The sequence below is a fragment of the Pygoscelis adeliae genome, unplaced genomic scaffold, assembly GCF_000699105.1.
Source record: "Pygoscelis adeliae isolate BGI_AS28 unplaced genomic scaffold, ASM69910v1 Scaffold45, whole genome shotgun sequence".
In the NCBI taxonomy this organism is placed as follows: domain Eukaryota; kingdom Metazoa; phylum Chordata; class Aves; order Sphenisciformes; family Spheniscidae; genus Pygoscelis; species Pygoscelis adeliae.
The window spans coordinates 9,991,800-10,006,429 of record NW_008825114.1 but is presented as its reverse complement, the minus strand read 5'-3'; the positions used below and the strand labels follow the sequence as shown (position 1 = coordinate 10,006,429).

At 40.9% G+C, this 14,630-nt stretch overlaps 1 protein-coding gene across 1 annotated transcript in view; it reads left to right on the top strand.

Annotated features, from left to right (window-relative positions):
• Nucleotides 1-3,506: 3,506 nt before the first annotated feature.
• Nucleotides 3,507-14,630, top strand: part of FAM189A2 (family with sequence similarity 189, member A2) — a 27,630-nt gene continuing 16,506 nt past the window's right edge. Inside the window, exons 1-2 of the mRNA XM_009328184.1 lie at nt 3,507-3,564; nt 4,907-5,029. Of these exons, the coding sequence (XP_009326459.1) occupies nt 3,507-3,564; nt 4,907-5,029 (181 nt within the window). The remainder of the gene's footprint in view (nt 3,565-4,906; nt 5,030-14,630) is intronic.

The following is a 14,630-nucleotide window of genomic DNA, read 5'->3' as shown; positions in this document are numbered from 1 at the left end:
ACCCCCACTATCAATACAGGCTGGGGGATGAAGGGATGGAGAGCAGCCCTGCCCAGAAGGACTTGGGGATACTGGTGGAGGAAAAGCTGGACACGAGCCAGCAATGTGCGCTCGCAGCCCAGAAGGCCAATCGTATCCTGGGCTGCATCAAAAGAAGTGTGGCCAGCAGGTCAAGGGAAGCGATTCTGCCCCTCTACTCTGCTCTAGTGAGACCCCACCTGGAGTACTGTGTCCAGCTCTGGGGACCTCAGTACAAGAAAGACACGGACCTGTTGGAGCGGGTCCAGAGGAGGGCCACGAAAATGATCAGGGGGATGGAACACCTCTCCTATGAGGAAAGGCCGAGAGAGTTGGGGTTGTTCAGCCTAGAGAAGAGAAGGCTTTGGTGACAACCTATTGTGGCCTTTCAATACTTAAAGGGGGCTTATAAGAAAGATGGGGGCAGACTTTTTAGTAGGGCCTGTAGCACTAGAACAAGTGGTAATGGTTTTAAACTAAAAGCAGGCAGATTTAAATTGGACATAAGGAAGAAATTTTTCACGGTGAGGGTGGTGAGACACTGGCACAGGTTGCCCAGAGAGGTGGTGGATGCCCCATCCCTGGAAACATTCCAGGTCAGGTTGGACGGGGCTCTGAGCAACCTGATCTAGTTGAAGATGTCCCTGCCTGCGGCAGGGGGGTTGGATTAGATGATCTTTAAAAGTCCCTTCAACCCAAACCATTCTATGATTCTATGACTTTTTGGAGTTTCAGGTACTTGGAGTGACATGCAGCATGTGATGAAAAAGGATCTAGATATTTTTCCTGTTTCCCAGATTAAGACAAGGCTACAAAGAAAGCAACATGCAGATCCAAAACAGAGAACTTTGAGCTCATGAGTTAGTACACTGTAGGTTTTGCATTTTTGAGATATGAAGTAACAACTCATTGCTTTGGACTGAAAACAACTTTTTGTTCTTTTCAGCTTCTATTTTTGAAAGTTAGAAGGTCATGTTCAAAGAAATTGGAAATAAATATCAAGATTTACAAGATCCCATTCACTAGATGAAGTGCAGATACCCTGTTTTTACTTGTTACAAGTAAGCTGCTAGTCGAATAGAGCTGAAATCTGTCCTTTGATGGAGCACCTTTTATCTTTGGCTACGTTTTGTGGATTTGGCAAGCTAAGATTGGGGCATCTACTCTGAAGCCCTGAAATATATGGACATAGCATTTTCCAGTGGCTTGGTATTAGTGAGCTTTCAGCATATTTGCAGTATCTGCAATTCTATTTTAATTTTACAGAATAAAAGGCAAAAACATAAAAAGTGTCATGTGAGTTAGCATGTGTACGATAGTCTTCAGTCTCACATATATGGTTAAAGTTACATGTTTACTAATTAATTGGTGAGTTAAAGACTGGGAAGGGCATATAGTCATATGCAAGGGCAGTAGCGCTTGGGCAGCCCTCTTACGCAGTCTTGGGTCTTAAAATCTATTGCTCCAAACCCTGGTCCATAAACCCTGGCATAAAGGCTGATTTGTGAGGGCTTGACTGCAAGATGGTGGTCTAGGGCAGCAGCTGATTTTTTCTTGGTAAGGAGTACTCTAAATGCTGAACCTTCAGGCAGAAAATCAACAGAGGTGCACGAAGGATGTAACTCCAAAAGCAGCCTCTCTAATGATGAATCTTTTCCTTTTTTTGTATAAGGCCTTATGCGTTATCGTAACACAGTTTCAAAATCCTTTCCCGAGTGCTGGAGCTGCACCTTTCTCTGCAGAGGAGCGAGTGCTGTCATCTGAGCCAATGACACCTTTAACACAGCTTATTTTCCTATAGTAGTAAAAGCTCTATTTTTCATATCTGAGACTCTCTATTTTTCAAAGTCATGTCCAGACAAGCCCAACAGGTATAAAATTGCTTTGGCTGAGCTGGAGAGAGCAGCACACACAGCCGAAGTAAATTCCCAGTCCTCCTTCCTTGGAGCACGTCAGGTGGACGAGGACAGACCATGGCCACAGCAAGCTTTTCCCACGGAAAACGTGGGGGACGAAAAAGGAAACAAACAGAACTTCACCGGGTAAACAGATTTCTCTGCCCTTATCTTTGCTCAGACAACATGGGACACACGCTCATACACACACACACACACACACATCGTTTTGTCTGCCAAACCTCCTCCTCTTGTTGGGAAGGGCGCCAACAATGCGAAATGCAATCCATTGGCTTCCCCCACCCTCCTCCCAGGAAGAGTTATTTTAAAACTTCAAGCTTACTGCTCGGTAACAACAGTGACCAAAGGAAAAAGGGCAAGGGAGGAGGGGTGGGAGGGAGCACGTTAACATGGGGAGGGAAAACCCCGCCAAGACCGTACAAAACGGTCCATGTAGCAGCAGGGACACCCGGGACGGGACGGGACGGGACGGGACGGGACGGGACGGGACAAGCTTGGAGTACGCGGGACCTCCGGGGCAGAGCTGCTGTCTGTCACCGTGATACGTTTGCTCCCGCTGCTGTAAAAGCAAAGAGCGAGCTTGCTCTTACTCGGAAGTAACGAGCAGTTACACTTTTGCTAGCAGTTTTACCAGGGTGGCAGCGTGGACCCCAACGGGATCACAAACGTCGAGACAACTAGATTTCGGATTTGTTTCCTGGTGTGCGTTTTGGCCTAAAAAAATGTACTCAATTATTACATGCAATGAGAAACAGGATTTTCTCAAGTCGTAGTGTACGTAGATGTTGCGTACTGCTTTTGTGCATCATATACCGTTACTGCAGTGAGAGAGAGAGAAAACAGTGATGTTCCTGGGGGGAAAAATAAAATAGATGGGCTTTTGACAGTTTTGTAAAGAGTCGTGAGAGAAGTTATTCCATCTCCTGTTGGGCCCTGCTCTAAACTGCACCTTTATAAATACAGAAAATAGTTCATACTGGAGAAGCTAGGCAGTAGTAAGCAGAAGATAATAGGAATAGGAGATAGTCAGATAGCTTGTGCCCAGTTTGTGGGCCCTTGAGCAATGAGCAAGTCGTGTTCTGTGGCTGGCATGCTCTGCTCCTGCTGCCGGTGTGAACAGCATCAGCCTATCCCTCCGTTCAAACGTTTGAATTATGTTTCCAGTGCTGTTCACAACCTGTGGAAAACGTGCTCAATGATCTGCGGTTTGGGGACCGAGTAGTTCCTATTCACGTGTATAATGCAGTGCTCATCCCTGAAAGTATAGACAGCCGTTGGAGGGGGGAGGGAGGGGGAGAGGGAGGCAACCCAGACCATCCAAAAGTGTATGTTCTTTTGTGATCTTTCATCTCTTTTTTTTTCCTTACCCTAGATTAAACCAAGTTTAAATATATGTAAGCTATGGACTTTCTTTGAACCCTGCACACAGAACCATGCTTATGCTTTTAAAATGTTTTAAAGTTGCACATGTAAAATAGATGTATTCAGTCTCTTTAATAATGAAGAAAAGCATTTACTTTTTTAATGCTAGCGCTGAAACAATAATATATTCGGTTGGAAAAGTTACCAAAAATGCCTTTTGGGTGTAACAGTATGAGTGAAAACTTTAGCCCAGGAGCAACCTGGAAAGGTACAGGCAACTAAAAGCTGGAATTGAGGATATGTCTGGGGTTTTCTCACTGTAGATGCAACATGCTGATTATGATGCACTGGTTAAGCACAGATCAGGAAGACTTGGAGAATTTCTTTTCATATATCTTAAAGCTTTAATAAACGTAATGAAATAAGTCTTGTTGTCCTTAAGGCAAAACAGCAATTCACATCAGTATTGATGTGCTTTGTTATAAAATCATGTGACTATTTTGCACTCGCAGAATTCAAAAAATAATTTGTTATGAAACTGCAGAGTTACGTATGTGGTTTTGCAACACCAGTGATGATATCAGTAGGTGTTTTGGCCGAGTCATATACGCACGTTACGCTAAATCAGATTGATCATGTCAAGTGAATGAAGCTACAGAAGGGATTTATTAAAAATGCTAGTGGGCAACTTCCTGTTTGTTCTAGTCTTCTTGTTTCTTTTTAGGGTAGGAGTTTGGTGTGAATTGGCTTAGTTACAAAGTCCCACGAATTAAAAGTATACCTGCTTATTTGCGGGACCTGCTGAAAAACTGATTTGCCTTTCTTTATAGGGTTCCCATCCTTACTGTGGGAGAGTATTTGGGTATGCCATTTGCTTCAGCTCTACAGCAATGCTTTCTCCTTCCTTAATTGTTTTGCCCTCTAAGGTAAAGACTCATAGGGTTCAGTTCTGTGATTCAGCAAGTTTGGTCTAACAACTACTGCTGCAGAAGGGGATGCTTTTACTTTCTCTTCTTTCCTCGTGCTGATACTGGCATTCATCCGACTAAATAGCAAGTCAGTTCGGGGAGATAGTTTTCGTGTTCTTCAGTGTTTTTGGTAGGGTTCATGCTCTGGGAGTTAGTTCACCGAAACGGTCAGAAGAGGGCCAGGGTCAGCACAAGGGAAGAGGCAGGAATGGGTACTCACAGGCACTTAATGAAGTGATGGAGTGGTGACCGAGGGTGGAGAAGAGATAGCCAGTTTTTAGGTTTGCTTAGCCATGTTTCAGAAAACAAGTACTCAGCTGGCTGAAAGCAATTTTTCAGGCAATTGTTGAGGTCGGAGTTGCTGGCATAACTTCTTGTCCCCCTGCATGTTTTCTGGGAGGAAAAAATAAGAAAACAGTGGATTAAAATTTGGTTGTGTTATTTCACAGGATGCTCTTAGGAGTGAAGGACCTCATCAGTACAGGCTTTTATTCTCGGCTTTAAAGTGCATCTTCATATCTTCCCAGCATTGTCATAGTGTTCCAAAGTACCTTTCGACAGAGCAGTGATAAATACCATGTAAATGGCATTTTGTGAACAGTTGTTTGCTTCTTGGTGATGCTATGTTTTTTGACGTTGTAGGTAATCTTATCTGGAATCTTAGGCTTAACAACATGGAAGAGGCCGTTGATGCTTTTGGTAAGTATGGATTAAAACTTGTTGTAAGGAAGTTATCAGAAGATGATCCTGATTTAATAGTCATTGGTAAAAAGAAAAAAATAACTTCTTTCTCCTTGAAAAAATAGACTATACTACTTGAGTCTCTTTTTTAAAATTGTAGAATCATAATTATTAAAAAAGGAGTCAAAGCCTGTGAAAGGCTATATTCTTTCCTGCACAGATGGAGTCCCCATTAAGTGCAAGAGTGGACCACGCCTGGAAGAAGTGTTAATGATGTTTACAGAGCACTTCTTGTGTTTGTGTAGGTACAAGAAAGTGCTGGTTTAGTATAAATAATCTAGCTCTCTGAGGCAGTGCTGCTTAAGCTTAAACAGGGGAGTTGGTTTTAAAGCTTAGCTCAGTCGTACTGTTTTAACGTCTGATAGCAGGTTTGAGAGCTAACCTAAGTATTGCTGTCTTACAGAAAGTATCCAGTGTTACTGGTTCAAATACAGTTGACATTACATTGCTCTGAGAGAAGTAAATTGATGTACGGGATGTGTAAGCTGTTTCTGTTTGTAAGTGAAATCTGAAGCTGTGTGGCTCTCAATGTCTCAGAGTTGGGATTTGAAAAAAAAACTTTTGAAGTGTTTTTTTTGTTTGGGTTTTTGTTTTGTTTTGGGTTTTGGGTTTTTATTTTTTTGCCTTACTGTCACTTCTGAAGACCTTTTCTAGGACAAAGCAGTTGTTTTAGTTTTGTGCAGTGCTCCTTCAGGATCCGCATGGTCATCAGTGAGGAGTACCAAGGATCAGGTGTGTGAGCTGTGGATGAATTGCTGTTTCTCAGTGGTGCATTGGTTAGCACAGGCAGAGCAAAGCAAGTTTTTTACCAATTCTGTGGATAGAAAGAGGAGCTTGGTGTCTGGGGCTCCCAGTCTGCAAGGACCATATTTTCATGAAAATAAATGTAAATGCCATTCTGCCTCAAAATGCCTTAGGCTTGCAGAGTGCTCCCGGTCTCTATATTGCTTGTGTTCTGTGCTGTTTCTAGAGCGTGTTGTTGCTGTAGTTTCCTTTTGTTTGTTGTTGCTCTTTCACTCTTTCATATTCTCCTTTTTATAAACTTTATGGGCCCTTTCTAGTTTTACTTAAATATGAAAGCACCAAACTCTTCCTGACCCTTTCATTTATTCAAATGATCTTTAGGACGGTCAAGTGCTGGAGCAGATTTCCCAGGGATACTGTGCAGCAGATGGGGAAGTTTCTGAGATGAGAATGGTAAAAGACCTGAGCAGCCTGCTACAATCTCATAGCTGACCCTGCTTTAAGCAGGAGGATACACTTCTGACATCCCTTGCAGCCACAGTTATTCTATGATTATGTGATTCTGTGAACCTGTATTTTTTTTCAAATTTGTACATGTATTTTAAAAAATCAGACAAAGGTCTGATTTTTGAAAACCAGGTTAGATCAGACTTGACATTGGGAAACATTTCTTTACTGAGAGGGTGGTCAAACACTGGAACAGGCTTCCTAGAGAGGTGGTCAATGCCCCATGCCTGTCAGTGTTTAAGAAGCATTTGGACAATGCCCTTAATAACATGCTTTAACTTTTGGTCAGCCCTGAATCGATCAAGCAGTTGGACTAGATGATTGTTGTAGGTCCCTTCCAACTGAAATATTCTATTCTATGTGCAAAAAAGGAAATGAGCATTAAACACTTCATGAGGCTAAAGAAATCGTGTGTTGAACTAGCTATGGTCTATCAAGGACAGATTGTTAGTTTCTGTGAGCGTATTTATTTTGGGCTAAATTTCCAATATATCTACCCTGTAGTAACTTGAACATTTTCTCTTGGGAGTTATGAGGAGTTGTATGAGCTGTAACAGGAAGTTTCCTAAATACCGAAGTAATGAGACCCCTTATACAGCCATGGCTTAGAGTTACAACATTCATAACTAAAACTATAAAATGCATTCAGAGCTAAAACATATCCCTTTTCCAGCTGTGACTGCCCTTCCCTTTTTACTACTTATGGAAGGCCCTTTTGCACTTATTTCTTGTAAATACACTTCTAATGGATTCCTCTCTCCCAACTTTTGGACTGAATCCCTTTTCCCCTTGCCTGCACAGAGCCACCTCCCTGCTGTGAAGGAAGCAGAGGTGGGGCAGCTGTCTCCCTGACAGCCCTTAACTCAAGCAGGTGCTAGGTGTAGAAATGCCGTTATGCAGCAAATGAGCGTATGGAAAGGATTGATTGGACATGAAGGTGTGGCTTTGTAAGATTGCTGTTGAACCCAGATATTTAGCATGTTGGGTACCTGTGCTAGAGCAAGCCGTGCCAGATCTGAGGAGTGATAATCAATTACCCTGTTTTATGTTGCAGCAACTTATGTCAGCATTTAGTTGTCTTTATGCAGAGACTTTGGACTGTGCTCAACAGTTAAAGTGTAAAGGTTGTGGCATTAAGTGGTCGTTCTTTTTCATATATAGTTATATCTCAATCTACAAATGCGCTCTTGTTCATAAGGAAGGGCCTCTTCTCATCTTTCTTTTTATGCAGAGCTGTTTTCAGTCACTCAGTTCAGTTTCATAGTTTCTTCAAATTGTGCGAATACTCCCTGGAATTCTTCATATGCATCCAACCCCCCCCAAATAGCTTTGTTTTCAGCCCAAGTTGGATAATTATATCTAGATTTTAATTTATCATGGTGTGTACTAAAAGCTCTCAGATGTAGCAATTAGGCTGTAATTAAGGGTAGATGGTTGAGCTCCATCATTTAGCCTTCTCTCCTTCCCAGGGCTGGGTATTGAACAGAACTATGGTGACTGGTGAGTGCCACAGCATTTGTCCACGAGGAGGTGCCGGTCCTCAGAGCAGTTTGTGGTAGGGTTTATGCTTAAGAATATGGTAATGCTGTTTCTTGTGGCTTCCTGTATTATCTTATTTTTGGTTTTGATTGTCAGTTTGCGGTACTTAAGGAGTTTTATAATGCAATTCACATTTATCTTTGCCCCCTTTAAAAAACCTAATTCTTTCTGAAAGAAACCTGTTTGCTACTCTGAATCAGGATTTCAGGATTCAGGGTTTTCATTTCTGAAACCTGCTGGAGTACACCTATTTGCCTGCAGCTCCTTTGCATGGCAGCAGTCTAGCTCCTCCAGTAAAAGGGTGCTGTCTTGGCTCACAAAACATTTCTCTCCATCTTCCCGCTTTAGGTGATGATTTCTCACTGCCTGGGTTTGTTTGTTTGTGAACAGCCAGGCTGTCCTATGGCTGCCACTTTAATCCGAGGCCTCGGTCATGGGGAAAAACAACCCAACTGTTGTTTTCTCTCTGTGATGGCAAGGCTCTGGTGCTGCTGACGCTTGGAGAAAGCACATGGCTGTGATGTCATGAGAAAGGAGCTGGGGATGGGCTGCTGTGTTTTGGTCACTCATGTTTTTCCCCCAGAGGGGAGACAGGAAGGCAAACCCATTAGTTACAGCTGTAGTGGACCTTTAGTAGCACCATCTGTGAAAGGAAACCAGTCTTGAAGAGGGATGGCTGTGATAAGACCTGTTAATAAATAAAATTGAGAGCCACATTTGTTGTTTTTCGCCACCCAGGCTGTATTACAGCATGGGAAGGTACTAGGTAAATAACAGGTCCCAGAGACAGGGTACTGCAAGGCGAAATCAAATTATAATCATATCTTTTGAAGGACATTCTTGCAGGGGAGGTTTGGCCTTCAGCAATACAGCTGTTGAGAAGCCTTGGCTCTGAAATTTTACCTTGCTTTTAGTTGTCTGAGGTTTTCCTGTTCTGGGTATCAGTTGTCAATCGACTTTGGAAGTCAGCTTGTAACATGCTCTGAAGCTGATTTTTCTTCCAGAGAAGAAGCTTCTTCCTGTGCATGCCTGTCCGCATGCATTTAGTGGGGAAAGGGAAACTCCCCCTCCTCCCCCAGTTGTTTGGGTATTGAGACTCAACCGTTCTGGGCTCAATGTTACTCTTGACTTGTATAAAAGCTTGTTCCTTCCTCTCCGCTACTAAACTTCTTTTCATAGGGCTTTAAATCTCATTTTTAACTGAAGGAACCTAACTTCTTTCAGAAAGTATATCAATTCCGCATTGTTTGTTTGATTGCGTATGCATTGAGGACAATTCACACCTTCGATAGGCCGTGCTTGCTATATTAGCCTTTGTCCTTCCCTGTATACCAGCTCGGGGTAGCCAATGCACTGTGAGTTAGTTGTATTCCCAGGTGTTGCATGAGCCATATGTGCGTTGCTGAATGCAGAAGCATTCTGCTAGTGAAGCATCCTTTCCTTTCCAGTAACGTACAATCAATTGCAATCCTGTACAGTGTGCTTTTTAGGAGGCTTTCTGGTTGTTCCTCCCCCACCCCACCCACCCCCAGCTGTAACAAAGACTTCAAGTTAAGCACATCTCTGGTGGCTGCTTGGTGCTTGGGTTCTGCTGCTAAAGAGGAGGTTTAGCTGTGGTCGCATGAAAAGTGACAGGAGTGCAAGTGTGCAGGAAGACACCAGGCTGTTACGCCGGGTAGAGTGTAACTGTGGCAGCTGCAAATGCTGGGGAGCAGTTCAGTACCCGCAAATGCATGGGATCAAGAAATTAACAGAGCAGATGCAGGCTAGGTGAATGCGACTCTGGCTTTCAGCTACACCAAGTGATTTATGGTTCTGCTGTCAGCTAGTGTGCCAGCTTTTGTATTCATACATGTTGTTGGTTTTCATGTAAAGGCTTGTGGGGTTTGACTCAGAAAAGTCCAAGTCGCATGTTCAGCATGAGTCGTTCAATCTGGATTCTTCTCATGTTTTACAGTGTGGTAGCATAAGGATTTGAAGTTTTTATTAGAAACTTTTTTTTTTAATTTAAAAGTGTTAATATTTTTGGTTTTATGACAAAAATTTACAGATCTTCATTGGAAAACAGAAAAGTTTATGGATCTCCAGTATTTATTTAAAACTTTGAAAATTTTTGAGGAATAAATTTGTAGTACACCTTTTATTTAGTTAAAACATTTTATCCAAAGAAATGTATGTCCCAGCAGCTTTAAAATAAAGATTTTTTTTTTTTTTTTTTTTTAGGGCTAGCTACTGCCTTGATATCTGTACCTTGACTAATTTGCATAGATTTAGCCAAAATTTAGTGTTTAGACCAAAATATCTAGTTCTGGTGCTAGTGAAGTGACATTCTTAAATTTTAGCCCTGCTAGTAACAATATAAAGCACTGTGAACAGAAGCTGCATATCATGATCCTAACCCTGCAAAAAAAAATCTCTCCCTACCCTTGTGCTTCATAATGAGCAAAGTCATTTGGCTTTGGTGAGAATTACTGCAGTAGTGCCTGTTTGTCTGGATTTTAGAAGTAAAATAGCTCAATGTTAACATCTTGGCTAACATGGTCGCCACCACTAAGTCAATAAATGGTATTCATACAAAGATTTTAAAGTCAGTCTTCTAAGCAAATAAAAAGAAATATGCTTTTAAGTGTGAGACTATGAAAAGCCTTTAGAGAGGCTTTTAGCCTGTATACAGGTCAAAGTCAGGTCTCTTCTGATTTTTTTTAATAATTTATTTTTATGCTGAAAAAGCTTTTCTCCCATTAATATGGGGTGTTTTAATGCTGCATTTGAAGTATGTGACTTTTTTATTAAATGAATTAGTTTGTCTTCTGTGTGGCTTTTTTTTGTTGACAGTTGTGTTGCAGGTCTCCATATGGTACAATAAATATCTCTCACAACTGATAGAAAAATAGTAAGGTCCCATAATTAATGTTTATTTATTGCTATTGCTGCTGTGTATATGGAAAATTGATACATTGACTTGCCTTTTCCTACAAGGATGTTTATAAAGTATATATGTAGGATGTAAATGGATATAAGAGTTGATGATTGCGGAGCAAATGTTTTTCTTTCATTTATTTTTTAAGTGCCTGCTTGGGCATCAGTCCTGTGTGTGCATATTAAAGTGAAAGCAATTCCTCTCTGGCATTAGATATTAGTTTCAATGGCAGCAGGACAACAAGCAGTCTGCCCATGTAGAATGAATGATAGGGTCAGAGCCTTATCATGCAAGTTTATGCTGCTGCGGAGTCCTCAAAGTGCATGATGATTTTTTACCTGGAAGAGATCATCCTTGCAAGACATTAGAAAATAACTGTGTCTCACGTTAGAATACACTTTGCTTTCCTATAGTTTTAGTTCATACAAATGTTCCTCAAGACTTTCTGCAGCTGTTCACAGTCCATGTGTATCTAATGCTCAGAAGATGAGGGCTGTGAGCCAAACTAAAGCCATAATTTGAGTTGTTTCCATTTTTATCACTGCAGTTAAGACTAGTTACCTCTGTTTTGGCTTTTAAAGTAGCATGTTTGCCTTTCCTGTTTATTTTAAGTTGAGGAGTACTTTTCTCCTGGTTTACCTGTGGGTGGGATCTTCTTTCACTGAGATAAAGTGGAACACCTGTTTTTACTTGTAGGTGAGTAGTGATGGAGAAGATATTTAAATTTGCATCTGCAGGAGAATATATCTTATAAAACAAGCTGACAGAGTACATGTTAGATAGGTGGACAGTGAGGTAGATTGAAAACTGGCTGAAGAGCTGGGCCCAGAGGGTTGTGACCAGTGGTACAAAGCCCAGCCAGAGGCCAGTCAGCAGTTGTGCACTAGGGGTGGATAGTGGGGCCAATACTGCTTAATGTCTTAATGAATGGTCTGTAGAATGGAACAGAGTGCGCTCTCAGCAAGTTCACAGGTGATGCAAAACTGGGAGGAATGGCTGGTACACCAAATGTTGCCATTCAGAGGGACCTGGAGAGGCTGGAGAAATGGGCTGAGAAATCTCATGAAGTTCAATAAGGGGAAATGCAAAGTCCTGCCTGTGCAGGGAAATGGCCCCAGATCTTCTCCATCTCTATAAATAGCTGATGGGAGGGAATGAAGAAGAGGGAGCTAGACCTTTCTCAGTAGCACCCACTGACAGGACAAGAGGCTATGGGCACAACTGAAAAAACAGGAAATTCCATCTGAACACAAAAGACAACTCTTTTACTGTGAGGATGGTCAAAACTGGTGTTTTGACCCAGAGGGGTTGTGAAGTATCCATCTGTAGAGATATTCAAAAGCAACTGGATATGGTCTTTGGCAGCCTGCTGTAGATGACCCTGCTTGAGCAGGGGATGGGACTAGATGGTCTCAAGAGGTCCCTTCCAACCTCAATGATTGTGTGAAAATGCTGCCACTGATGGAGCAGAAAGAAAAAGGATTTTTTCTCTTGACACTGAAGTGCAATATATTCTCTTGTCCACTATTGGATATGTAGTAGCGAATGTTATGGTTCAGAACATGGTAGTGTTTTAGATTGTATGTAGAAGAATTATTTTTCTTTTCTGCCTCTTCAATGGGATTGTCTGAATATTAGGTTATGCAGTCAAAAATAGACTATGCATACAATAAAAAAAAGATCAAGATTTCATTTTTATATGGTGGAATTTATTAGAACATAAATGTAGAAATTATCATCCTTGTTTTGCATATTTATAATAATGTTCCTTTTCTTCCTTTTTCTTCTTTGATTTTAACGTGTTTCTTTAGAAAAATCTGTGATTTTTATTCAAGATTTTGTAGACAATGACATTAGGAGTCTGGATTTTATATATAACTTTTTAAACAGCTGAGTACTGGATTGTTTCTATTGCAGCTTCTGCACCAAAGGAGAAAACTAATATGTGAATTTGCCTCTCTTTCTCTCTCTCTTTTTTTTTTTTTTTTTTTTTTTAAATCTTTCTTGACATTGGCCAAGTAACTTCTTTGCTCAGGACCTCCATTTCTTCATCAGTTGAAAGAGGACAAATGTATTTCTTGTGTTTCTTAATATCAGTTCTTGAGATTTTTACAATAAAGATGTTTTATGTTGAAACGGCTACTATTTCGCTTATGAAACTGGCTAATTAGTTTAGAACATAGATGAAAAACTTTCTTTGTAAGAAATACCTGTGTCTACCAATTTTCTTTTTCTCAAAGTAGTTTTAATCAAAAGGATAACTGAGATAATCTAGATAAAAGCATAAGAAATTGTATTGATTCGTTTGAGTGCTGAGCAAGGAGTTAATTTCAAAAAAATGATTAAATTCTGTGTTTGTACAGAAAAACAAATGGCACTCAAAATGCTTACTAACATTAAAACCCTCTTATCTGTGGTTTTATGATATTTCTAAAGCTAGGAGAAAATACTGTTCTTCTTAATATTGATTGTTCTCAGTATGTCAAACACAAAATAGTCCCAATCCTCTTCAGAGAAGTACTAATAGCTACTTTAATTACTGGGTTTTTTTGAGGTTAAAACCTACCTTATGTGATAATGTTATGGTCGAGCTTCTATAAAACCTGCTGGTAATGAGATGTTGTAATTTAAGGAATGAGCTTGCACAGTAATGCTCTTTGGCTCTTGTCCATTCAGGAGTGATTATTTTTCCCTGAACCTCAGTAAACGGGATCATAATTTGTGTAACAGCTCTGATTTATTTTTAGTCCAGCTTCCTAGGTAGCTAACCACGGTACGTCAGCTAAATTAATTTGGAAAGCGATTTCTGCCTTCGTGCATGTTTGGGAAGTCCTTGTTGCTGGATCTGCTGTAAATCTATCTGGAGCAGAACTGAGCCCATGTCCCTCATGATTTCCTCCTCTTCCTCAGCTTTTTGTCATCTGCATTTTTAATTTAGGCCATTTTGCTACAAAGGAATCTGAGTGAGCAGATTGTTATTAACAAGGATTCTTTTGGACATTAAAGACCTGATACTTGCTTTGTAGGATTGAGTGCTTAAAATTTAAATGTGTCAGGAGAGGAATCTGTTGGTTTTATTTGTCTCTGAAGTAGTAGTCTTACCCATAGTACTCTCTCCTGAAGTACAGGAAAACTTTTCATGTATGAATTGGGACAGGAAAAATTCTTAAATGTGTTTAAAATCCATATCCCAAGTCTCCTGTAAGCACAGATTGCAGATTGTAAGGGCATATGTGAAAGTAGGACTTCATTTTATCCACTGCTTCTGCTTGTCCTTTTTCAAGTACTCTATTACTCCTGCCATTGCTGGTCTTTCAGATGGTTTATGAAACTGAAGGTATTGTCTGATTTATCAATGGAGGTGTTCTGGTTTAGTAGCCAGGAGGAAATAAAATCATAAACCCGAAGTCCCTTAAGCATCTCTGTCCTCACTGTACTGGGACAAATACCTTTCATTTATTTGTGCTGCCAAATAGTTTTGGAAATTCTATGCAGAATGAATGTTGTCTTAAGATGTTTCCTCTTCAGGTTTCTTACTGATCTAAATGTGTTGAGAGGTAAACTCAGTGGAAGGATATGACATACAGTGGAAGACGGTATGTCATACTTTGCATTCCAGAAAAACCTTTAGCTGCCTGTACTTTTCGATAGTTGCATGTGTTTTATTACTGCACTAGTGCAGAATAAGGAGAGGGAGAAGACAAAGGTGTTTGGAGTAACCATCTACTGGGTTAAGATAAGACACCCTGGGGCACTGAAGTCATGGGGAGTTTTGAAAAGAAGGGGAGTGTCGTTCCCAGCTTCAGTTTGGGAGTGCGATTTGCACTGTCATAGGTTCCTTGAGTCTGGTTCGTGATCCTGTTCCCACTGCTGTTAACTTTTTTTTGTTGTTCCAGGCTAACCTATTTGTTCTGC